At 42.5% G+C, this 26,031-nt stretch overlaps 2 protein-coding genes across 2 annotated transcripts in view; both read left to right on the forward strand.

Annotated features, from left to right (window-relative positions):
- Positions 1-945: 945 nt before the first annotated feature.
- Sult6b1 (sulfotransferase family 6B member 1) lies at positions 946-21,090 on the forward strand. The gene is made up of 7 exons (XM_031356303.1): positions 946-1,144; positions 2,330-2,442; positions 8,088-8,177; positions 10,982-11,108; positions 15,205-15,299; positions 16,993-17,149; positions 20,761-21,090. The coding sequence occupies exons 1-7, from the start codon at positions 946-948 to the stop codon at positions 20,889-20,891; spliced, it is 912 nt and encodes a 303-aa protein (XP_031212163.1). The 3' UTR covers positions 20,892-21,090.
- Positions 21,091-23,279: 2,189 nt separating this feature from the next.
- The window catches only part of Eif2ak2 (eukaryotic translation initiation factor 2 alpha kinase 2), a 30,350-nt gene continuing 27,598 nt past the window's right edge, over positions 23,280-26,031 (forward strand). The window contains exon 1 of the mRNA XM_031356301.1: positions 23,280-23,479. The gene's annotated coding sequence lies outside the window, so the exon portion shown is untranslated. The remainder of the gene's footprint in view (positions 23,480-26,031) is intronic.

The following is a 26,031-nucleotide window of genomic DNA, read 5'->3' on the forward strand; positions in this document are numbered from 1 at the left end:
TCTGTCGATCCAGAAGATACTGAGATGGACAGAGTCGAGGGGCTGGGCAAATGTTTGAGTGTACTCCTCAAAACACTGGTGTGGCATTTTTCTTTATAAATTAATTAGAATACAGTGATTTCGTGCTTAAAAAGATCATAAAAGCCATGAGAAGGGGGCTATAGAAGAATTGGTAATGCCTTGTCTTCGGGACATGACCCAGAGGGTGGGCACACACCTAGTCGCCTTCTTTATGGGTCCAGGGCAGAACCGTGCAGTGAGAGAGACAGTGGTTGTAGGCCCCAGGGTCCAAGAGAAAAGTGGTAGTGGACAGTTCTCTGAGGAGAGCAACCATCTTGTTCTAGAGCCCTCGACCTGCAGGGGGCGGCGCTCAGAGGATGGTAGATGGCCCTGCACTGAGTTCTCCCTACCACCGAATAGCTTCCTTCTATGAACTGCTACATGGGTAAAGACAAGACTTACAAATCTTTTAAGTTAATAAACACCAAAACCAAGCCCAATACCCAGGAATGTCCCTAAACTGGGGCTTTAATCACTTAACTAAATTACCCTGTGATTTTAATTGTCACACTAAGTGTCTGAGAAACCGCCAATCCAAAGGAAATCAGAAATCTCACTCTTGAGATTTTCTCATAGGAAAATTGAATGTCTGGTTTTATTAAGCAGCTATTTGTTAGATATTTAGTGTCTATTAATCTTCTGTTAAGAGGTTTTGTTCTTCTTTTCCTGGGGTGGGATACCTAGCTGGTCATATGATAACCCTCTAGCATAACAGTTCCTGAGCCTGTCCGCACCTGCGGCTCACCTTCTGCCAGAAGGATATTCAAACAGGATGAAAAAGTGGATGAGAATTGGGTGATTGCTCTCCATGTGACTGGGAAAGACTATTACAAATAGTCACTCCACCTGAGTGACACGGAGTGGACTCATTAGCAGGGAGTCAGCATGGCTGATAAGTCCAGGTTTATCGAGTACATTGATGACGCTTTAGAAAAATCAAAAGAGACGACGCTTTCCCAGTTATTTCTCACCTACCAGGGGATCCCCTACCCAGTTACCATGTGCACTCAGGAAACTTTCCAAGCTTTGGATGACTTTGAAGCCAGAAGTGATGATGTCCTGCTAGCATCCTACCCGAAGTGTGGTAAAGAGTGCCTTTTCCTACGAGTGCATTTTGTAAGGAGGTGGAAGAGGGTGAAGGTGGGAAGGAGGAGGTTCACCTCCACATGGAATGCACTAGAAATCAGCATGGAGGGGACCAGGGCAGGGGAGCTCATGTGTTACAAAGTCAACAACAGAGACAGCTTGATATATATTATCCTGGAGTTCAGGGTACAGCGGTCTTGGCAGATGATGGAATGGGTGGGAAAGGTCAGAATAACAAAATGTGACTATTTTTGACAGACAATGGATGGCTGTCATTTCTGTTGTCTATATAATGGTTTCCATGTGGTGGGTTTTGTTTTGGTTTTTGGTTTTTGGGTTTTTTTTTTTTTTTTTACAGGATCTAACACCGATTCTCTGGTTTCTTAAATCAGTTTTAGAAGGTCCATCATCAGTAGAGGATAAAGATTGGAGGATAAATATTAAGAATCTAACTTACTCTACTGTACACTATCTACTTTTTCTGTTTGAGTCTTTGTTTGTTTTAGCTGAGGTTCAGGCTGACCTGGAACCTACAATCTTCTGCTTCGGCCTCTAGCATGCTTGGGTTATAGGTGTGAGCTATTCCACTCTCTGGCAGCATCTGCTACTGATTCTTTCAACTGTCACTTATGAAAGCCCATTTCTTTGAACACCTGGACTTTTATAAAATAAAGATCATACACTCCTGTAGTGTAATTCAGGAGGAAATATAGTATATAAACCCAACATTGCTCTAGCATAATATTCTTCTTCAAGAAACATATCCTATGTTCAAAATGAATATGTCAAGGAGACATCTGAGGCTGAAGTGGTGTTAAAAGTCTGTAATCTCAATACTCATGAGGCTGAGACAAGGGACTCATGAGTTAGAAGCCAATGTAGGGTACACTGTAAGACCCTGCCCCCAAAAGAAAGAAAGAGTGGGAGGGAGCGGGGAAGGGAAAGGAAAGATGAATTTTATAAATTCATTAAATTCCATGTTAGTATACACAAACGCTCTTTTCTCCCATATTGTTTTTTCCCAATGCCCAGGTTCTTTCAGCCTCTAAAAAGTGAATGTAGACATCATGGGAGAGTTGAAATTTTAAATTTTCCTCATCTATATGCTAAGGTGAAATGTCTTTGTTAACAAGACTCCTTGATGAGTTTCTGTTTCTGTTTTCTGTTTGTTTTTTTCTTACAGGTTCAAACTGGATTCTCCATATTGTCAGTGAATTAATATTTGCCGTTTCTAAGAAGAAATACACATGTCCAGAATTTCCAGTTCTTGAATGTGGTGACGCAGAAAAATATCAGGTTAGTCCCCACAGTCTTTCAAGGTCCAGCACATGATCTCAGGGAGATTTCTTCCATTCTGGACTCCTTCCTTCTGAGTTCAGAAAGTATTCACAGGATGCTCACAATGATCACTGATCATGAGTTATTGCTTGCTTACCACATCCTCAGGCCTCTTCCAGTATTATCTCATTTTCTTACAAAACAACTTTATTGCCTATTGAATAAAACAAAGGATGAAATTACCTTGCCTGAGAAGAAGATAATAAATGACAAGGCTAAAAATTGAATCTGAGCTCTGAAAGAATTTAATATAAGCTATTCTTACAATAGTAGCATTTTGTTTTTAACTTGGTGGGCAAGTAATCTGAGAATACCCAGGACATGAACTAAACCTAAAAGTTACAGGCACGGGTAGGATGCTAGGCAGAGGCATTTTCAATTTCCTTACCTTCGTTCCGGCTGCGGTGTATGTGACCAGTGAGGAATAGCGAAGCAGTAGTTAGTTAGGACAGACAACCTCCGATGAGCGTTGAAAGCACCTACAGAGCTCTCAACATTAGTACTGAGTATGCCTATTAGCATTACTCTCTTTCCCATCAGAATTGGCTGGGACACCAGCATTCGGGAATCTCTGCTTCCTGCCCAGGAGTAAGGGATAAGAGGGAGGCTCTACTTTGGGATCTTGTGCTTAGACACCGCTTAGACAGGAACCATTCTCTCCTGGCCTCTAGATACATCAGAATACAGAAAGGAAGGAAGGCTGGATCCAGGGGAAACCATTCCAGTAAAACTCCGGAAGTATTTATTATGTCTGTGCTTCCCCAGAGCAGACCTAAGAAACCCAGGGCATGGGGACTTTCGGGAACAGCTTCTGGGAAGTGACCACACTCTACATGCTCGACAAATACAAACTTCAAGGTTCCAAAGGTTAAAGGGAGCCCATTTCCATGGATTGGGGAAAGTAAGAGTAGAAAAATTAAGTTTGAATGGCAGCTGTTTGAGAACGTGAGGCTGAGCAGGAGGCAAGCACCAAATCCCAGTGCGGGCAGCTCCTAGAGAGGCAGAAGAGTGGACATTAAGGCCCAACGTCCCGAACTTGGGGAGGGTTGTTCTTGCTCTAGGGCATCCAAGGGAGGCTCAGACACAAGGGGCTCGTGCTTTAGGGCCAGAAGAAGGGATGTGAGCTTTTGCTAAGGGAAGAGATGGGACCCCTAAAGAGAAAACAAACCAAACAACTGTCCCGTAGCCTTGCTCCTAGTGAGGACATTTGGTATTGCCTTAGAAGTGATAGTAACATGTGCCCAGCTTTCTAACCTTTATTCTAAAAACCTATTATGTCCTGGGTCAAGATCTTTTTTACTTTATTTACCAATGTTATTACCTACTTTCAATAAAAACGGGTTTGTTTTATGTTTGAAATAGGATTTGGACTGTTGGCTTGCATGCCTCACCGTGTACATGAGATTGTTTCTCCAGGACAGTCCATTTTAATTCCAAACAAATTATCTCAAATAGAAGTATACAGCAGAAACCATTTATAATAGGGTATTCACTGTGATATTGGACAAAGCTGTTATTCTTTGTCAGGTTTTGTTTTGTTTTTGTTTGTTTGTTTTGTTTTTTTTAAAGCGGGGTCTCGTGTAGCCCTAGCTAGCCTGAAATTCTAATGATAGCCAAGGATGAGCCTAAGCTACGCCCCCCCCCCCCCCCCCCCCGCCTCTACCTTCCAAGTGCTGGGCATGTCCCACTACACCCAGTTGCCAGTCTAGATTCTTGACATGTGAGGATTTGCCTCTGAACTTGAGTATCCTTGGGGCTTTTCTTCCTCTCCTAGAAGATGTGGTATTCCTGTTCCTCGTGTGAGATCCAAAGTTATGTTTTAAGTTTTAATTACTGTGTTTAAGAGATCCATAAAACAAAATGCCTCTCAGCTGTAAGCCACTTGCCCCAGGACAGATCCTTCCTGAGATGCTGGAAGCTATCTCCTGTTTATGTAAGCTAACAAGCCACGTATTTTCACTTCCCTAGACAGGTTTGTTTGACCCAAGTACACTAGATGGGTTTGACCACATGTGGGCAGATAGTACATAGACAGGAAATTCATCAGGATGTATACTTGCTTCTGATTGGGTGTAGGCGGGAGGCAGGCAGGCAGGAAGCATGCAGGCTGTATGCTTGCCCCACTGGACCTGATGGGAAGTACATAGCCTTATTGGTTTGCCTTTATAAGCCTTTGCACAATGTGATTTGTTACCATTTTCTGGGATCACGGGACTGGACCTGGCTAGAATTCATTAAACTGGCCAGGTCCAAACTGATATTTGACTAAACCTTGCTTTAAATTTGGCTTTGATTTGCGGTGGTAGTCTTATTCTCATCCAGTGGGGGACGCCTCAATGGGGACTTTCTGCTTTTTCAGCCACACTAATGTGAAAGTAAAGCCAAGTGTTGCCCTGGTGTTTTCTAGAACCTTTCTTAGTTGAACTTATAAGTGTTTTTGCAGGCATATAGACATATGCATATGCATGTACATATATGCACTATGTGCATGTTTAGTGCCTGTGGAAACCATAAGAGGGCATCCAATCTCCTGGGACTGAAGTTATGGATGGTTCTAACCCACCATGTGTGTGCTAGAAATTGAATCTTGTTCCTCTGCAAGATCAAGAAGTGCTCTAAACCACTGAGCCATCTCTCTAGCCCATAAAATAAAATCTGAAAAGAAAATTCAGTAAAGTGAGTTAAGCAAAGTAACCTAGTGTGACTGGATCTGTGCTGCCTGAGAACAGCCAAAAACCGTGAGCTAAATCTTAAATCTCTGCTTCATTCAAGAGAGCTGTTGACCTGAGCAGATAGTGTATTATCATCTTAAAGATCTGCCTTCCCTGTAGTTTACTGACAATGTAGGGAAAGAGAGCAAATGTCGGTCATTTCAAGGTTTACTCTTGTCCCAACCCCCACACCCCTCCAAATGGTCACTCATGTCTCCGAGGTTTATGACATTACTGCTTATCTCCTCTGTGCAGCAGGAGGAGAGTTGATGTAAAATAAGTTATTATATTCTAGTTATCCTGTGTAAAAGATACAAAATCCCAGTATTTTATTTCCAAGCTAGATGCCTAGGTTGGGCAGGTTTTGGAGCTGTTCTAACTTACATCCCAGCCCCGTGTCCCTTGTTACCACTGCTTCTCCTGGCCATGTGCTCATTGTCCATCTCCTCTCTCTGTGTGCTTTCTTCTTTCTCCTCCCTCTTTACATGAGGCCCTCAGCCAGCTAATGGAAAACCCCCTGCCCTATCTACTGCCCAACCATAAGCTTTAGCCTTTTATGGACCAATTAACTCAGGAAGCAAGGTCTGTACAACAAAAGCCGGTGTGCCTGAGAATTCATTCTGGGGCAACCAGGTCTTGGAATACAGAGTTTAACATTTAAGTACATGGCAGCACCAGACCCCTTTCTGTCTAAATAAAAAGGCTCTTCTTATAATAATAAACTATATAGCCGGGCGGTGGTGGCACACGCCTTTAATCTCAGCACTTGGGAGGCAGAGACAGGTGGATTTCTGAGTTCGAGGCCAGCCTGGTCTACAAAGTGAGTTCCAGGACAGCCAGGGCTACACAGAGAAACCCTGTCTTGAAAAAAAATACCATATACAGTAAGAACAATTATAAAACAATAATGGAAGTCTATGGTGTAATAATTACATTCATAATGTTCAGTCCAATTGTATTTGGCAAGTTAGGAGAAAAAAAAATTTTTAAATCTATCCTATTTTGGTGAGTTTCACATTTAAATTATTTTTTTCTTTACTGTCTCAAGCATTTAAATCCTTTAACGTTCATAACTTTTTTTTTTTTTTTTTGGTTTTCCGAGACAGGATTTCTCTGTGTAGACAAGGCTGGCCTTGAACTCAGAAATTTGCCTGCCAAGTGATGGGATTAAAAGCATGTGCTACCACTTCCCCAGCTACGTTCATATCTTTCAATTACCAACCTGAAAACACCAGTCTACAATCTCCTACAACCTTCATAAAATACCTCTCCGCCTTCACCTACTAACCTTTAACACCTTCTTACAACTTAAACCTTCATGTCCTCCAACCTTCAAACCTTGCATTTAAGCATCCTAAAAACATCTCCTTAGACTCTAAAACATTTTCTGAGATCCTTCACTCTGAATAACAATTACAAATGGCTGACTTGAAGCTAAAATCCCTTCACCACTTAACAGCATTTGTGGGTTTGCTCTTCAGACAGGGTCTCTGTGACCTGGAATTTATTATGGGCCCAGGCTGCTTTAAATTTGTGTTCCTCCCACCTCACGATCTCTACTGCTGCTTATTGACACGCACCACCACTCCTACACATGGCCACAAAACCTTCTTCTCTTTAGTTCTCAGTAGAAATAGATAACAGAAAAATAATCAATTATTCTATAACCCTTAAATGAACGAACATTTCATAAATAATTTCTCAGATAGTTAGGAAACCTGGACCTTCCTGTTCTGTTGCGGTATTTGAGTGCAAGGTACTCCTTTAATCCCAGCACTCGGAAGGTAAGGGCAGGCAGATCTCTGAGTTCGAGGCCAACTTGGTCTACAGAGCTAGTTCCAAGAAAGCCAGAGCTACACAGGGAAACCTTGTCTTGAAAAACAATAAAAAGAAAAAAATATATCTAGGGGCTAAAAAGATAATATGAGTGGGTAAGAGCTCTTACTGTGCAATCATAAGGCCTGAGTTTAGATCTCAGTGCTCACATAAAAGGTCAAGTGTTCCTATAATTCCATTCCTGGAGGGCATGGAGACAGGAGAGTTACTGGGGCTATCTGTCCGTCAACCCAACTCTACGTTCAGTCAGAGACTGTCTCAAAGGAACACTGTGTGGGTGACACAGCAGGTCACTTAGTGTCTTCTTGGGCCTCTGAGAGTGCACAAGCACACATTCATAGACATATTTGTATTCCACATTTACATATATACATGTGCTTGCATGGGAGTGCACACATACACACTAAGAAAAGTTTAAAAAGTAGATCTGTTTGTTTTAGGTGGATTTTTAAGAATCATGGAAGACGTGAATATTTCTATTAAGGCCTTGATACAGAAGAGAAATGACTAAACAAAACAGTGGAATACAGGTTCTGAGCTATTCGATGTGATTGTTATAAAAGGTAAAGGAGAAGTGACAATGATTGAAGATGGAAAGCAGGCTCCAATAAAATAATTAATGAAAGTAGTGATTTGCTTATGATTGTCCATGAAAAATTGTACGGGAGTAGATGATAAAGTAATTATAGTGTGCTAGAAGCCACTACTTAGGTACCATGCTTCTAGGTGACTGGACACACATACACACACACACACACACACATACACACACACACACACACTCACACACACACACACACTCAGACATACTCTCTCATATACACATTTTCTTAAACATACTCTCACACACACTGTATACACATTTTTACAGACACAACCACTCCCCACACACTCAGATATATTCTCACACATATGTTGTCTTATACATATACATATCTCTCCCATACACTCATGCAATCTCTCTCTCTCTCTCTCTTTCTCTCTCTCTCTCTCTTTCATACACACACACACACACACACACACTCACTCATTCACCCTATTGTGCATCTTTTGTAGAGAATGAAACTCTTTCCGTCACCAAGGATTTTGACAACTCACCTCCACTATGACAAGCTCCCTCAGTCTATCTTCAAGAACAAAGCCAAGGTGAGTGAATTTAAAATGTGTAAAAGAATTTATTTGTGTTTTGTCTATGTATGAGTGTTTTGCTTGTGTGTGTATATGTGTATCATGTGTGTGCTGAGTTTGAAACTATGTGTACATACAGGCTACCCTTTGATGTCACTGGAATTTTGACCTTGCTTTTTGGCAGTGCTACAGGTCAAACCCAGAGCCTTACACCTGCTCAGCAAGAACTCTACTGCTGGGCTACACATTCAACCCCATAGTTATTGGATGTTGATGCGATAAGTTTGCTAGTAATTGTGGAATTTGAATATGTGAAATGTATAATGTGGTATTTCTTTTGTCATTTCTTTTTTTGGTTGTTTTGCTATGTTTCCATTTAAGTCAAATGCATTTCAGCTTGTATAGAAATCATACAGAGGAGAAAATGTGTAGTTTATTATCATTGGTTTTACAAATGATAGGCTCCAGAATCTCACTGCTTCAGAAGACTGTGGTCTCATACAACGAACATTTTTTTTTTCTGGTGTCACCGCAACTGTATTATTTTGGAATTTCACATAAAAATAGGCACCATTACATCATCAGACAGAATTCTTGTTGCCTTGACTACTCTTACCATTTGCTTAAACATCTAACATCAGGAGTGACAAGGCGTGACTCCACTTGCCCACTCCTCCTTCCCTTCTACCCTGACTCTTGTGGGTCCCTTCTGCCTTCCTATCACATGCATTCCATCTTTCCCTCTCCCTTGAGGCCTCTTTTTCCTTTTCATGGTTCTCTTTCTACTTTCATGATCGATCTACACACAAACACACACACACTTACATACTCTCACATACACACGTACTTGTACACACTTACATACATTTTCACTCACATACACACATTCTCACACACACATACACACTCAGTTGTAGATTCTGAATATATGTGAGAAAGTGTGTGCTATTTATATGAATCTGGCTTATATTGCTTAACGTGCTTCCTAGTTGCTCTCATTTTCCTGCAAGTGTCAGTGACTTCAGTTTCCTTTATAGCTGAGTGGAATTCCATTGTGAACCACGTTAGCTACATCCATTCATCCATTGATGGTCATGTAGTCTGGCTTCACTTCCTTGCTATTGTGAACAGTTTGATTACTGCTCGAGTATCTGTGTGATAGGCTTGTCAGCATTGAGGGGACAGAGCTGCTGCTCCGTCGTGACACCTTCAGGAGCATGAGACGTTCCTCTCATCTTGTAGGGGCCTGGACCCAGGTCTAACCAGGATTCGTGACTTTGATGCAGTAAAGTATTTTAGGATTGGTTAGTACCAAAGTTGGAGATTTTATTGAAGGTATTTTAATATGGTGGCACATGCCTCTAATCCCAGCACCCAGGAGACAGGGGCAGTAGTAACAAAATCAAGGTATTTTAGTAGAAAGAAAAACCTTCAAGAAGAGAAGAAAAATCTAAGAGTATGAATGTAGGATACTCTTATATTTTTGATACTCTTACATATTGTGAGCCTAGCCTTCAACAGCTGAGCCATCTCTCCAGCCCGAGGGTAGGATCCTCAATGAAAAGAAAGTAAGTTGTTCCCAAGCTCGGTACTGCCTGAAGGGTGAGTCCTGGGTATCTTAGAATTAGCCATATTTACTGTTTAACTAGATACTTCTTAAAGATGCTTTAAACACACACACACACACACACACACACACACACACACACACACACATTTTCTTCTCCTTCTTTTGATTGAAGAGCTCATAGAGCAGGTCTGATGATGCCTTGCATAGAACTATAATCTAATGAAGGAAACATCAGGAGCTCTACTCTGCCCTGCCCAGCCTCTGGTGTTAGCTCTGACCCTCTCGCAACCCAGCTTTAAAGTCCCTAGGTATGTTTCCATGAATCAGTTAGGGCCCTTCCCATTTGAGGACTGAGCTGCTATTGTTTTCAGCTTGTAGCCTTCCAATTTTCACAGAAAACTGAAGCCCAGAAACGCTCTGGAAAGCGGCCAAGACCACATGAGGAGCAGCCTCCTCAGTGACTCTGCAGAAGGCTGGTGTTGCCCCCTGCTGGGTTCAGCTGCAACTTACATGGGCCTCAAATTTATTTAGTCAAGAAATTTCCCGGGGCAGGGATGTGGGGGTGGGAAGGTCGTTTTTCCCCTTTTCAGAAAGTCACCTGACATCTGTTGTATAGTCTCAGAGTGTTCAGCCTGATGCTCAGTTGTGTCATAGGTTTGAAACAGGATGCCAGGATGCATCTGTTGTCCTCCAGGCACGTGAAGCAGCCATGCATTCTCCCACACTCCTTGGATTCTTACCCACAATCCCTGGGTTCTCTCCCATAATCCCTAGGTCCCCTTAGGATTCAGTTTGCTCTTTACAGTGCTCCTTTCACACTTTTCATCCAAAGGGCATTGGAGGTTACTGGAGAAGACAGACGTGGCAATGAGAGGTCCAACTCCATCTGCATTCCCACAGACACACACTGCCTCTGCGTCTCAAGTCCATAGCCTTAAAGATTAGTTTGCAAATTTTTTTTTTGCTTTACTTGCAATTTTACGTTTCAAATCTATCCTTCTTGATTCTGCTAGGAAAATTGCTCTGTTTTGCCTTTTAGTATCTTCTACATCTACCTTTTTGTGGTCATTCTAAACACAGGTCCTCTCAGTACCACTCTTCTGACCTCCCTCTTCCCTTCCCCCATCTGTGATTTACCATGATCCCTCTTGCTCTCTGTATCAATACAGTTATGACACTGTTCACCTTTCCTCTTTTCTACACTGCAACACAAAGCTACATAAATTAACTTTGTTTTGTTTGCTTTTGTTAGATATTGGTGATATTTCGAAACCCTAAGGATACAGCAGTGTCATTTTTTCACTTCCATAATGATGTCCCCGATATTCCAAGCTATGCTTCTTGGGATGAATTCTTCAGACAATTCATAAAGGGACAAGGTATGACTGTTAATAAGAGAATTTCATCTTCAATAGGTGAATACATAAATGTGAACATATAAAGAAATAAGATTTATGAAGATCTTGGAACGGAAAGGTTACATTTAAATGAGGTTTTGCAGCAGAAGCTGTGTCATGCATCAAGCTACTGCAATGCATCTCTGGTTTCAAGGATATTCTATCTAGACCAGTGGCCCTCAACCTTCCTAATGCTGAGACCCTTTGATACAGTTCCTCATGCTGTGGTGACCCCCAACCATAAAATTATTTTTGTTACTACTCCAAAACTGCAATTTTGCTAGTTATGAATCATAATGGAAATATCTGATACTTCCTAGAGTCTTACGGGACCACTGTGAAAGGGTCTTTTGACACCCTCTCTCCCCCACCCCCTGCCATGGGTTCAAACCCACAGGTTGGAGAGTTCATTTCTTGACCATGAATACTGAGTGGCCATTGAAGAGGTTAAGAACAAAGATGTTTTTTAAGAGTAATGTAAAAAAGTATTTCTAGTTTGTTTCCCTCAAGTCACTGTATAACACAGTGTCAAAAAAAGAAAAAAAAAAACCAAGACAGATAAAACGAAAATTCCACAAACTTGTATAGATACACCTAAGACATTTTTATTAGACTATGTAAACATCTTATCTCTAATTATCAATAACTACTATTTTAAATTATTGATTTATTTTTTGTTCCTTGATAATTTCACATATGCCTATAATGAATTTTAGCCTTCTCTTCTCCCCATGACCGTCTCTCATCCCCCCATCCTTTTCCCACTGAAACCTTTCTTCTCTCCAACAATTCCCCTATTTCCTGTCTTCCTGTGCACATGTGACTTGCGAGTTTAACTAGGGTTGTTGCTGCACTAGTCACTCTTCTGTTTCTCTGATGGAACTCCTTGGCCAGGGCAGCTTATTGAAGAAAGAGTTTATCTGAGCTTCCAGTTCCAAAAGGATAAGAGTGCATCATGGCAAACAGAGGCGTGGTGGCTGGAGCAGGAAACCAAGAGCTCACGTCTCAAACAGCAAGCACAAGAAGAGAGAGGGAATTGGAAATGGCATGGAGCTTTGAAATCTCAAAGCCCACCCCCAGTGACACACTTCCTCCGCAAGACCACACCTCCTAAACCTACCCAAACAGCACCACCAACTTGGGACCAAGTATGCAAATATCTGAGCCCATAGAGTACAATTCCTTCAAACTATCAAAGTAACTTGCATGAGCATGGATGGGAAGTTCTACCCTGGAGCGGGTGGTTATACCACAGGGGGAAGTGATATACCCCACCCATCATTATTAACTCTTAAGACTCTTGAGGAGCCATGGAGCCTTCTGAGCCCTTCCTCCTTTCGTGATGAAATAGTAACTAATAGTTTCTAACTGTTGCTGCTTCTTCAGCTACTAAACAGGTGCTGTATAGGAGTGCTTTCCCTTAAGACTCGTGACCAACCAGAGTCAGGCCCTCCTGTACAGCTGAGAACACTAACAAAAATGTTCTGTCAGTTGCTAATCACCCCACTTGATTAAGTGGTCCATGAGTACAGAGGCCAGAGGTCTATATGTATCTTCTTTTAACAGCGCTAAATGACCATAGAGGAGACGATATTGTCTGTTCTCTTTAAGAGATGTTACATGTCGTGTAACAGTTTTCTCTGAGATTAAAATGATAAAATCCAAGAGTCCTCTCAGAGAGAGTGAAACTGAGCTGTGAAGAGACACTGAGACAGACCAGCTCTGTCTCAGAGAGAAACCAGCCAAGCTGCCTAGAAGAGATTTAGACCAGAGTCACTTGGAAAGGATGCCTGCAGGCTGTGTAGTGTACTCCAGGTTCCCAGCTTTTGTGACCTGTCCCCCCATTGGCCTTGGTGATGCAGCTGTCTTTGAGTCATTTCTGGTCCTGCAAATAACCCCAACTAAACTTACTGGTCCACCAAGTTGGACTTGGGTGGTATCCATGCTTTGGTCTATTGTGGGATCTCTGTCTGGGATGAGTAGACATGTATGCTGCATCTCCCCAGGAAAAGTGTTTTTAACAACAGAACCGCTTCTCTAAAACGATTTTTTGTTTTGTTTTGGTTTGAAACAGGGTTTCTCTGTGCAGCCCTGGCTGTCCTGGAACTCACTCTGTAGACCAGGCTGGCCTCGAATTCAGAAAACCTTTTGCCTCTGCCTCCTAAGTGCTGGGATTAAAGCCATGTGCCACCACTGCCCAGCCTCTAAAACGATTTTTTAAATGATGTTTAAGGTGGACACTATGTTTTGCTGCACATACACATGTGTACTGATTACTGAAGTCAAGTAATCATGTCACACAGCTGCTTTGTTGTATATAGAGAAAGAGTCATATATGTTTGCTGTTCCCTTAGCAAACACTATTTCATTATGCAATACTGGATTCATAACTGTAATCCTTATGCTGTACATTAGCTCACTAGACTTATTTACAACTCAGCACTCCAAAGTTACATCAGAGTTGTAACGTTGACTTACATCTACCCATTGTCTTCCTTCCCATCCCTGACACCATCCTGCTTTTTGTATTTATTAAAAAGATTCAACATGAGCTGGGCAGTGGTGGTGCACGCCTTTAATCCCAGCACTCGGGAGGCAGAGACAGGTGGATTTCTGAGTCCGAGGCCAACCTGGCCTACAGAGTGAGTTCCAGGACAGCCAAAGCTACACAGAGAAACCCTGTCTCAAAAAAAAAAAAAATCCAACATGTAAATGAGACCAGTATTTTGTTTTCTGCCTTATATTAGTCTACATGATGCCTCCTAGGTTTATTTATGCCACAGATGCCAGCATCTCTATTTTAATATTCCGTGTTGTATCTATATACCATAATTTGTAAATGCCACTTTAAAGGGTGTTTAATACAGCAAATTCCACAGCATTCCACATACATGGACACTACATACAGTACCAGCTCCCTGAAAAAGATAAATATTGGATTGAATCATAGCACCAAGGAAAACTCACTGGGAAATGCCTGTGAAGCGCCAGTAAGTCTGCTTCTGTTGTCTGGAAACACTTTGTGGAGTCAAGTGAGGCAAGTCCATAACACCGCTCCATACGTATATAACACCGCTCCATACATATATAACACCTCTCCATACATATATAACACCTCTCCATACATATATAACACCGCTCCATACATATATAACACCGCTCTATACATATATAACACCGCTCCATACATATATAACACCGCTCCATACATATATAACACTGCTCCATACATATATAACACCACTCCACACATATATACACACATATATAACACCGCTCCATACATATATAACACTGCTCCATACATATATAACACCGCTCCACACATATATACACACATATATAACACCTCTCCATACATATATAACACCGCTCCATACATATATAACACCACTCCATACATATATAACACCTCTCCATACATATATAACACTGCTCCATACATATATAACACCGTTCCATACATATATAACACAAGGGAACATTCAGTGATAACTTTTGTGATATGTGGGACAACATAAAGAATTCTCCACTGTCTGCATTCATTCTTTCTGCTCAGTGGATTAGCAATAAGATGTGACAGTAATAACTTGAACAGGATTTCTTCCTTTCAAAATCCCGAACTCCAGCATCTCGAGGAGGATGGACATGTTAGGGACACCATGATGGGCTGACCAACTCCTGCCATGATGACTTCCCCACAAGGATGGACATAATCTTGAAATGTAAACTGAAAGAAACTCTTTTTCTGCTTAAGTTGCCTGTATCAGAGTATTTTATCACAGCAACAGAAAGGAAAGTCAGGCCATGCACTCTTCTGAGTTATCTCCTTATCTCTGAGGAATCTTATAGCTCTGACCAGATCATTCTCACAACTTGCTCAGTTGTATCATTAATGGGAAATATTCGAGGAAGTAAGACATGACTGGATATAGATAGTGAGGCAGGCATATTCCACTTCTTGGAGACTGACTTGCAATATGCACGATCTCTCTTGATCATTTACCCATATGTATGGTATCCATTTTCCTCAGCTATGTACAGTGTCTTACATTTTTTTTTCTCCTGTGCTTTTTAGTTTCTTGGGGAAGTTATTTTGACTTTGCAATTAATTGGAACAAACATATTGATGATGAAAATGTTAAGTTCATATTATATGAAGACCTGAAAGAGGTGAGATTACAGTCATTGATATTCAAGAGCAGTATTTATTAGAGACTACAGCACAAAGCACACACTTAGAATGTCTAACTTTGTGTATTGTGTGTTAATTTAAAAAAAAATTCTAGATACAAAATACGAAACTAGAAAAAGCACACTATACATAAGATTTTGTTTTATTTAGCAAATAAAATAATGCTTGCAGCTTAATAATAACAACTTTCTTTTCCATTTGTGATGGACAGCCCCTGTTAGTGATGGAAGAAACAATACGCAGGTCTCAGCTAATTTAATCAAATATGCATTTGGTTGTGAGTTGATTTTCCAAGTGAGTGCTTTTTCTTAAAAAGATTGTTTATTCACTTAACAAACACAGAGTTAGAGCTCAGCTCAGTTTTAGGCCAAGTTATACATCAGTGAAGAATCCAAACAAAGCTCACTGCCCTGTAGAAGCTTCTAGACTAAGAGTAGGAAGGCCAAATGGTAATGAACACAAAGGAGGTTGACGTGTATGTAGACTGTGAGGAAAAAACAAAGCACAGCTGGTGAAGAAGACCAAAGAGTGCAAGGTAGGAATGTTCGATCAAACCGAGAGCATAATGGTTGACCAGTTGCCAGGAAAAAGCTATGACTGATCGAAGAACTGAATGGAATGAGGGTGTGAGCCAAGTAAGTGGCTGTGAGGGAACATTCCAAACTGAGGAAAGCAGCTGGAGCACATACACATGCACACACACAGAGGCACACACGCACACAGACATGGACACACTCACACAGACACACATACCATACATATAGACACACACTCATAGTTAGACAAACCACACACAGACACACATGCATACACACAGATACTCATATACATAGATATGCACACACAAAGACACATACAAATGCACCACACACACAGACACACATACACAGAGACATACACAGAGACAGACACACATCAATACACATACCCACCACAGACACACATGCACACACACATATACACATATACATAGATTCACAGACACATACACCACACACACAGACACACATGCACTATATACACAGACAAACACGTATACACACATGCATCACACACAGAGACACACACATATACACAAACACATACACAGACACACACACAGACACACACATAGACAGAGACACATATACAGACACACACACAGAGATACAGACACACAGACACATACACAGACAAAGACACATATACAGACACACATACAGAGATACAGACACACAGACACATACACAGACAGAGACACATATACAGACACACACACACCGGGCAGCAGTGCACAGAGGAGGTAGGTGGAGTGAGTGGGGCCAAGTGTGTGTGACATAGCTGTGTGACAAAGTGAGGAACAGCAGAGCAGGCCCCCTAACGTGACTCTGGCTTTCACCCAGAGGGAAGGGAAGGCGTGTGAGCAGGGGAGTGAGGAGAGTCATTCTGGCTGGTGTGTGAGAATGGGTTGGTGCAAGGAGAGTACAGGAAGAGAGACCTACCTCCTCTTCCGTGCCTGAGACAAAGCTTGAGCAGCCCAGGAAGAGGTTAAAGGAACAAGGAGTTCAGAGCCGGCCTGTGGTACAAGCTTTCTCAAAAGTTAGATAACTAATGAACACTGTTGATTTAAGGAAATCTTGGCCTCAGTAAACCCCACTGAGAGATGTTTATCTTTCAAATATTTTTTCCCAGAATTTGGTTGTTGGAATAAAACAGATCTCTGAATTCCTTGGTTTCTCTTTAACTGATGAACAAATAGAAAGCATCTCAGCTCAGAGCACCTTCCAGGCGATGCGAGCAAATTCCCAGGAGACACATGGTGCTGTTGGGCCCTTCCTCTTCCGCAAAGGTAACCTTGCTTTCATTTGGGGTGTTGTGTCAGCTTGGGAGTGACTTTGCACTTAACAGACAAGCCAAAACACTTTGTCTGAAGCAAAACAGGATTTTCGTTTTTTTTCTCCCTTGATAAGAAAAATATAGGACCCAGGGAGCCCAGAGTGGTACCTGGCAGCTGTCCCTGTCCCTTGCTGCACTAAGGGCCCAGGGATGGCAAAATGGCAGCTTGAGCTCCAACATTCTGGTCCTGGATAGGAAAAAGGATACAGCTAAGGGAGGACTCCTGTATATTAGCTAAGCAGCCCCCTTCTAGAACTTTCCACCAAGCACTGTTCCGTGGCTGTTTGCATTCATTCACCATCTCTCCTCCTATAAAATGTAGCTTTCTTTTTTGAGCTAGGTGCATCATAACTCACTTAAAATCAGAGTTTTGTTAATATAGAAAAAGAAGAAAATGGTCATTGGGTAGGTAATTAGGTATTTGGCAGATGGTTTACTTAATAACATTATTCTAAGTTACTACCCAAGTTTATAATTCTAAAAGTTAGGACCTTCCACTTTCATTTTATTACCTATTGATGAAAATTTGATGAAAAACAATATTAACATTTTATTGCATTGTGTGTGTGTGTGTGTGTGTGTGTGTGTGTGTGTGTGTGTGTGTGTTTGTATGCCATGAAATGAAATGCATGAGGAGGTTAGAGAACAATGTATGAAACCCAGTTCAATCCTTCCATCATATGGAACCTGGGGCTAGAACTCAGGTTGTTAAAGCTTTGGGGTAAGCACGTGTCCACTGAGCCTTCTTGTCAGCTCATGGCACAGCATGGATGCCCGCAGCTAACATGGGAACTGGTTATATGCTGCCTGGACTGCTGTGCTGGGGTTACATTGTATAACAGAAGGACATAGAAGACTTAATTTTGCAATGCAGGAGAAGGCATAAGTGCCTGGGTCTGGCTTTTACACTGTCATATTTCAGGATTTGAGCTGGCTCTACTTTCTTTGGTTACTTTTTCAACTGACCCATTTGAAGTGACCTATATGAACAGAATATCAAATAGGAACCTGGCTGTGGCTGGATTCCTGTATAATCCCGATTCTTATGCCTGGTTTTATTAGCTTTAGAAAGAGGAAAATAGAACCTTTCTATACATCTATTTCATTAAGTGCTATTCAGAGTAGAAAAACTCCTACAATAAATGAAGTAAATCTGATGTGCCTCGTAGAAAGTCCAGAGGGCAGGAAAATATGGAAGAGCATGAAAATAAAACACAAATCATTTACAGGTGACATCAAAAATGTAAACTTCTCCCCCCGGAGCCAGATTTTCCTTTTTGAAGTGTTTCCTTCCAGCCTTTTTTTGTTGTTGGGTACAGTTGATAGCATGTAGGGACAGCTTTGTGTCCTGTTTCATTTCCTTAATGTATCATAATTATTTTCTCATGTCATTAAACCTACATCATCAGCACACATTTCAATGGCTGTGTAACAGTTTCCAATTTCAACTATATAATCTAAAGATTCCACAGAAAGAAATAACTTACTTTTTATGCGCATTTATTTATCCTCTATGTGTACATATGTTTGTGTGTGTGTATATTTGTGTATGTATGCATGCACATTGTGGGCTCACATGTGCATGGCATGACGTGCATGTGAAGGTCAGACAGCCACTTGTAGAAGTCAATCTACTCCTTCTATCACAGGAGTCCCAGTGACCAAACTCAGATCTCCAGGCTTCATTAGGCACATTTACCTGCCCAGCCATCTCACTAGCCAAAGAAATAACTTATTATATGTCAGAAAAATATTTTAAATCTCTGTTGAGACAGAATTTCAACAGAGACTGACCTGGAACTTGCTATGTGGCCCTGGGTGACTTAGCGTGATCTTCCTGCCTTGGCCTCCAAACAACTGGCCAAAGTATTAAATTTCTCAAAAACAAAAACAAAAAAAAAATGTTTAGTGTCTGACATGTTAATCAAACCCAAGGTAAAATGTTAACTTTAAAAAATGTATTCGGGTAGTTGAGAAAATTTAGTAAGGAAGAGTGACATTCTGAAACTATAAGATTTTAGAGCCCAGACATTGGGAAAGGAAGGATGTGGGTTGGCCATGGGGCTGTAGTCTTCTTCACCCAGGTTTGTCAGATAAGCGTGCCATCTGCTACCCCACCAATTGAGAAGCCCCCGTGCACAGTGGGGATCTTACAAGAAAATTGTGGGTTGTAGGTTTGTTTTTCAAAGTGACAGTCTATCTCTATCCCGGCTAGTTTCCAAATAAATGAGACTGAGACTCTAAGATTTATTTAATTATGCTTTATGGCCTAGTGACTGGGAAGTTAATAATCTATTCTAATCCTCTGGGCTAATCTGGCTACCTCCCAGACAAAATCCCCAAGATACTTGCATTTTAGTATCGGTCTGAGCCTCTGGGCCTCAGGTGTTTTTCCATGAAGTCTCTCAGGACTCCTTACCCACTTCCCCTCTCTCTCTATTTCCCTCCCCTGGCTGGTGGAAGCCCAGTTCTGTTCTCTCTTTCCTCAGCCATTGGCTGATCGGCTTTTATTGACAGGTCAGAGAAATGGGAAGCAATGTTTACACAAACTTGAACCGGGAGATGCTTAGAATAATCATTATAATGGCATGTCGGAGGATAAGACATGGGGGCGAAGAAATCAGCACCTGAAGAATGCAAGGATCGTCTTTACACAGTGCACAAAAACATTGGCCTACAGTGGGGTTTTTTTGGTCTGGTTTTGTTTTAAGACTTACATCTTAAAACATAGTCTAATAGTCTAATAAGTCTTAGTGTTTTATTTTTGTGAGGAGACACCAGGCCCAAGACCATGTTTCTGTAGCATTGGCTGTCCTCACTCTGTACATGTTGGCCTTGAACTCACAGAGATCTGCCTGCCTCTCTTAGCCAAGTCCTCGAATTAAAGGCATGTGCCACCATTGCCTGGCTTGTGGCAACTCTTATAAAATAAAGCATTTAATTGGGATTGCTTACAGTTTCAGAGGTTTGGTATATTATCAGGATACAGGAAGCATGACCTCACACAGGTAGATACGGGAGTTGAGAATACATCCAGATCTGAAGGCAGCAAGAAGAGACTGTGAGCCTCTGGGCTTGGGTTGGGCTTTTGAAACTTCAAAGCAGATACCCAGTGACACATTTTCTCCACAATGCCACACCCACTTCAACAAGGCCACACCTTCTAATCTTCTCAAATAGTGCCACTCCCTAAGCATTCCCTAGGAATGAGCCTATGACAGCCATTCTTTTTTTTTTTTCTTTTTAAGATTTATTTACTTATTATTTGTAAGTACACCGTAGCTGTCTCAGACACTCCAGAAGAGGGCGTCAGTTCTTGTTATGGATGGTTGTGAGCCACCATGTGGTTGCTGGGAATTGAACTCAGGACCTTCGGAAGAGCAGTCGGTGCTCTTAACCACTGAGCCATCTCTCCAGCCCTATGGCAGCCATTCTTATTCAAACCATCACACCTATGTTGTTAAAAACAATGCATTAAAAAAAGATCAATTTGGGTAGAACAGTGGATAAAATTAAGAAATACCCTGACATACATCTAAGTCTTCCATGCTTTCTGTGTTGTAGGTGAGGTTGGTGATTGGAAACGTTTGTTCAATGAAACACAGAACCAAGAAATGGATGAAAGATTCAAAGAGTGTTTGGCAGGCACGTCCCTTGGAGACAAGCTGAAGTATGAATCATATTGCCTGACTTGATTCTGGCCAACTTGGCTGGCCTACATGTCTTCTTTTCTCTAGTATTAACTGGATTTATATAATTAGGTAGTAATACAGTCAAACAGTCGCATGACAATAATCATGTAACATAATTATGAATAGTGCAGATCTAGGGATGGTGATAATAACTGACGTTTTTGAGCTCCAATTAAAGTTTGTCTTTCTTTTGAAGAATTGGAACATTGCTGTCAGAGTGTTGTTCTAGGCTTGAACACAGACAAACATGGGCTTCCAAATGCCGTATGTACAGTTCCTTACACTTTTCTCATTAGGAAACTTCTCACTATGGATCCAAGTATTTGTACTCGTTATCTCAGATTTCCTGATGGGTGAAATCCAAGCCTGACTCTGCACTGAGATAAGGTTAACAAACTGCAAGTTAATTCAAGATAAATTCCTCTTCTTCTAGTCCGGGTATGCCGTGCACGCAGGCCCCTAGAGGTGCTCCCTCAAGAGTCGTTATACTTCTCCTTAATACAATCTTTGAGTCAAAGCTAAGTTGTACATTTTTGTATCATATGGATTTTTCTGTTGTAAGGTCATATAAGCAGTCCTGTGGAACTAACAGGAGAATGTAGAGAATATTCTAGAAATATTATCCTACCTGGTGCTTCTCAGTCATCCTGTCACTTAGGAGGAAGAGGCAGGAGGCTCACTACAAGTGTGAAGTCAACCTAGTTTTCAAAGTTCTAGACCAGTTAAGGTTTCAATCAGGCCTTGACTCCAGCCATCACAAAAAGCAACAGGAAAACACCTGCTGGCTTGCTCAGTTGGTAGTGTTTGCTTCCCATGGTCCCCTCCCCAACGCTACAGTGACCAGGCATAGATCTTGGAGGTGAAGACAGGAAAACTGGAAGTTCACGGTCACTTTTAGCTACACGACAAATTTGAAGCCAGCCTATACTACATGCCAATCTCAAAACAAAATGCTCACCAACTCATGGAGAATATTAGGAGTTGAGAAGATCGGGTGTGGATGAGTGTATCACTTGCTCACTCCCTCCCTAACTATAGCCTCCAGGAAGATCCAAAGGCACCTTTTGGGTGGCTAACACTTCAACCAGAAGTTCGAGACCCTGAAAAAATGTTGGTGATAATGGGATCTTTGGAAATGCCCAGAGTAAACCACCTAGAATGGGTGGAGTGAGCAGATTGCCATCCCTGGTGAACATTCAGTAAAGAAATGTCTGCAGAGATCTCACTATCTACTTCTCCCTAGGTAGTTGAGTGCTCATTCAAGGAGCTATGGTAGGAGTGGGAGTTTATTGAGGCTGATCTGGTCACTGAGGTTTCACATTTGATACAGCCAGGATCCACACTACAAGGAAAGTATAGACGTAGGCTGTTGTTCTCCTTACGGGAAAGGAAGAAGAAAGGTGTGGGCACGGGAGATGTTGACCGTGTATTTGGGGGTCTATCTTGGGACTTTTCCGTCTCTCACCAGTTGAGATATTGGGAGTACAGTTTCCCGGTTCTAATTCTAGCTCCTGAGTTCTTCTCACAGGGATGGTGTTTAGCTCAGAGTACAGGCATGAAGATGTATCACTGGGCAATGTGCCACAAGCTAAACCCTCAAGTCCTGTGCCAGCAAGTTCAATTCTGGGAGTGTAGTACAGTCTTACCTTTTTTAAAATTTTATTTATTGCTTTGTTTTGTCTCTGTATATGAGTTCACAGTAACTGTCTTCAGACACACCAGAAGAGGGCATTGGATCTCTTTACAGATGGTTGTGAGCCATCACGTGGTTGCTGGGAATTAAATTCAGGACCTCTGGAGGAGCAGTCAATGCTCTTAACGGCTGAGCCATCTCTCCAGCCCAGGCAGGGTTCCTTATTAACCAGGGACTACTGGTGTTGCCTTGTGATAAAATATTCCTTGTGGCCCATCTGGGAGCAGGTGGATCTTAATGGGCCTGGCCTGGTGGATGGTATGCAACAAGGGTACCTGCTAAGGGCTGGACAAATAGATTTAAGAGAGACTCCTTCAACCCTCTAGCCAATTTTGTCAAGTGGGCTATGACCTCCTTGACACGACAGTGTGAAAGGAGAAAGAGACTAATGTTTAGAAACTTGGACTTCAATTTTCACAGACACTGCCTGGCAGGACCCTCTGTGAGTTACTCAGTATCTCCCACTGTACATTGGAATTCCGTAGCATTCATGTGCCCAGTTGCATCCTAAAAGTTTGTTTTGAAAAGTAGATTGCGATCATTGATCCAAGAGCTTATTATGCACCGCAAGCAGGAGGCTTGGGTTTCTCCTTCCTCTTCCAGCAGAGCTTTCCCAGTATGGGAGCCAGGAGGTGAGGCGGCCGGGACCTTGTCTCCTGCGCCCCGAACAGAGGCGACACGCCTATCTGACTTCTCGCGGGCGGCGAGTCGGTGCAGGAGGGGCCAAGAGCAGCGCGGGAAGGCGGAGTCCGCCGGGAAAACGAAACAGAGAGAATCGGCCTGGCCTGGACAGCAGCAGCGACAGTGGACGGAGGGCGAGGAGGTTCAGACCGAGCACCTGAAGCACAATTCAAGTCCTGCGCCAGGGCGTGAGCCACTGTCCGGATCCAGAAACTCGGTAAGACCTGAGGGCTATTTCCCACTCCTGGATAGCAGTTACAGGAAAAGGGACCCAGAAGGAAAATGACAAGTCTGATCACTTGAAACTCTGGAGGAAACTCTAGAAGCCTGAATGACCCAGAGACTGAATTCTGCGCCAAGACTTTGTGCTGCACAATTATGGCATTCCAATTAGCGGTCTTTAGCGACAAGTGGGTCATGCTCCAACCTCCACCTTATTCTTCTCCATGCACCCGAATTTTCTTCAAGCCTGAACCCTAGGCTTGCTTTCCTGCTCTGATCTCCCTCACACCAGCCCCTACGGTCAGCCTACCCCCCCACACCCACACCCCCCTCACTCCCTCAGTGCTCACCACTTTCAGACTTACTTGGTGCTCCTGGGCTACAGCCAAGTACCCTCAACTCCTGCCTTCACGCTGCCCGAGAAGGCTGCTTCTACTTCCTGGCAAGCCCTTCCCCCGCAAGTGACTTCCTGGACATATCTGTCTATCCAATTCTTCTCACGGAGCCAATTATGAGTCACCTTCCCTAAGCTAGAAACTCCTCTCTGCCCTTGCAGCCCGCCCCCCAGCCCCATATTTTTCTCAATCTTCCAACTAGTACTTAGTACTAGAATTTGTCTTTTTCCCTCTACCAGTAAGATCCCAAGAGCAGTTTTCATTGGCTTGTATAATCCCTGACAGATGCTCATTACATGGATGCTAAATGGATGGTAATTCATAAATAACCTTGAATTCTAGAGAATCGAGATTCCCTGTGGCACCTTTAGGACTGACTGCGCCTTACCTCATAGAAGTTAAAGATACTCTCCAGGCTAGTAGCCAGGACCTTAGACTTTTGTGCACACTGTGCACTTGTTCTTCAGCTTGCCTTGTGACCCCGGAGGGGCCCAAACACTGCAGCTTGTTCCTTTATATATCATATACTAGTTGAATGCATTTTGTGTGGGAAGCAGCGGCTGGAAGGGGCTCAGCTTTCTGGGGCCCTACAGTCTTCAGGAAGGAGAGAGACCAGAGTCTTCAGGATATAGGTGAGACAGGCAGTGGCATTTGTTGATGCATGTGATGGACTGCTCTTTGGGTGAGCGAGGAGAGCTGGGAGCCGCTTCCTAGTGAGCATACTGACTCCCTTTATAGGGCAGTCCCGCCTGTGAACACGGTTGTTCAGTGGAGTGATACTAGTTGCTCCTGGAGCATCACAGGAGGCCAGGCCTTCCAGAGAGGTGAATAAAATTGTCCCATAGACAGAGGGTTCCAGCTCCTGGGAGCGTGGATTGGGCAGTACCTTGGCATTCATTCCCCGATGGACTCATTTGTTCATTTGTTCATTTGTACCAAGCCCTTATTACAGTTCCTTTGGTCCTTTGTCAGTTACAACTGTTATATTTATTTTTTAAAGAATTTATTGGGGCTACAGAGATGGCTCAGCGGTTAGGAGCACTGACTACTTTCCCAGAGGACCTGAGTTCAATTCCCAGCAACCACATGGTGGGTCACAACCATCTGTAATGGGATCTGATGCCCTCTTCTGGTGTGTCTGAAGAGAGTGATAGACAGTGTACTCACATTCATAAGAAGTAAATAAATCTTTAAAAAGAGGAATGTATTTACTTTTTATTTTTAAGTATGTATCTATGTATGAGGATGTGCATAGGAATGCAATTCTCCTGGAGGTCAGGGAAGGTGCCAAATCCCCAGAAGGTAGAATTACAAGGAGGTTTGAGCTGCCCACCATGGGTGCTGAGAACCAAATTTGGATTCTCTGGAAGAGCAGCTCTTAACTGCTGGGTCGTCTTTCCAGCTGTACATTCACTTATTTAGTTTTATATTTTTTATTATTTGTATGTGAGTGTGTGTGTGTGTGTGTTTACATGTGCTTCGGGGAGCCTCTCAAGGTCCCAGGACAACTTGTGGAAGTCCATTCTCCTTCTACTGTGTGGGTCCCAGGGCTTGAACTCAGATGGCCAGTCTTTGCAGCAAGCTCCTTTACCTGCTGACCCAGCTTGCCAACCCTGGTGAAAACCATCACTGTAGGTAGAATGTAAAGTCACAGCCAGAGGCGATCACCAGGAGAGAAGGTGAGTACAGGATAGGAAGAGACATGAGGACTGGGCCCCTGGACAATGTTTACATGAAAAGAAGATGAAGAGGAACCAGGGAAGAAAGCAGAGAAAGACCGCACAGCTTGTGAGAACAGAGGAAACCCACAGAACAGGTGTCTCAGAGCCCTAAGCTAAGGGGAGTGGGAACAAGTGACTGAAATTGAACTATTGGATTTGACAATGAATGAGCCCCTGGGGATCTCACAAGAGAGGTCTTGGTGGCTTGTAGAGGCTGCAGGATCAGAATGATGCTTTTTTTTTTTAATTTTTATTAGATATTTTCTTTATTTACATGTAAATTTCTCCTTTCCCAGTTCCCCTTTAAAAAACAAAGAAACAAACAAAAACAACAAAAACAAACCCCAGTTGCTCTCCACTCCCCATGCCTGCCACCCCACCCTCTCCTGTTTATTGGCCCTGGCATTCCCCTACACTGGGGCACAGAACCT

This window comes from Mastomys coucha, unplaced genomic scaffold, assembly GCF_008632895.1.
Source record: "Mastomys coucha isolate ucsf_1 unplaced genomic scaffold, UCSF_Mcou_1 pScaffold6, whole genome shotgun sequence".
In the NCBI taxonomy this organism is placed as follows: domain Eukaryota; kingdom Metazoa; phylum Chordata; class Mammalia; order Rodentia; family Muridae; genus Mastomys; species Mastomys coucha.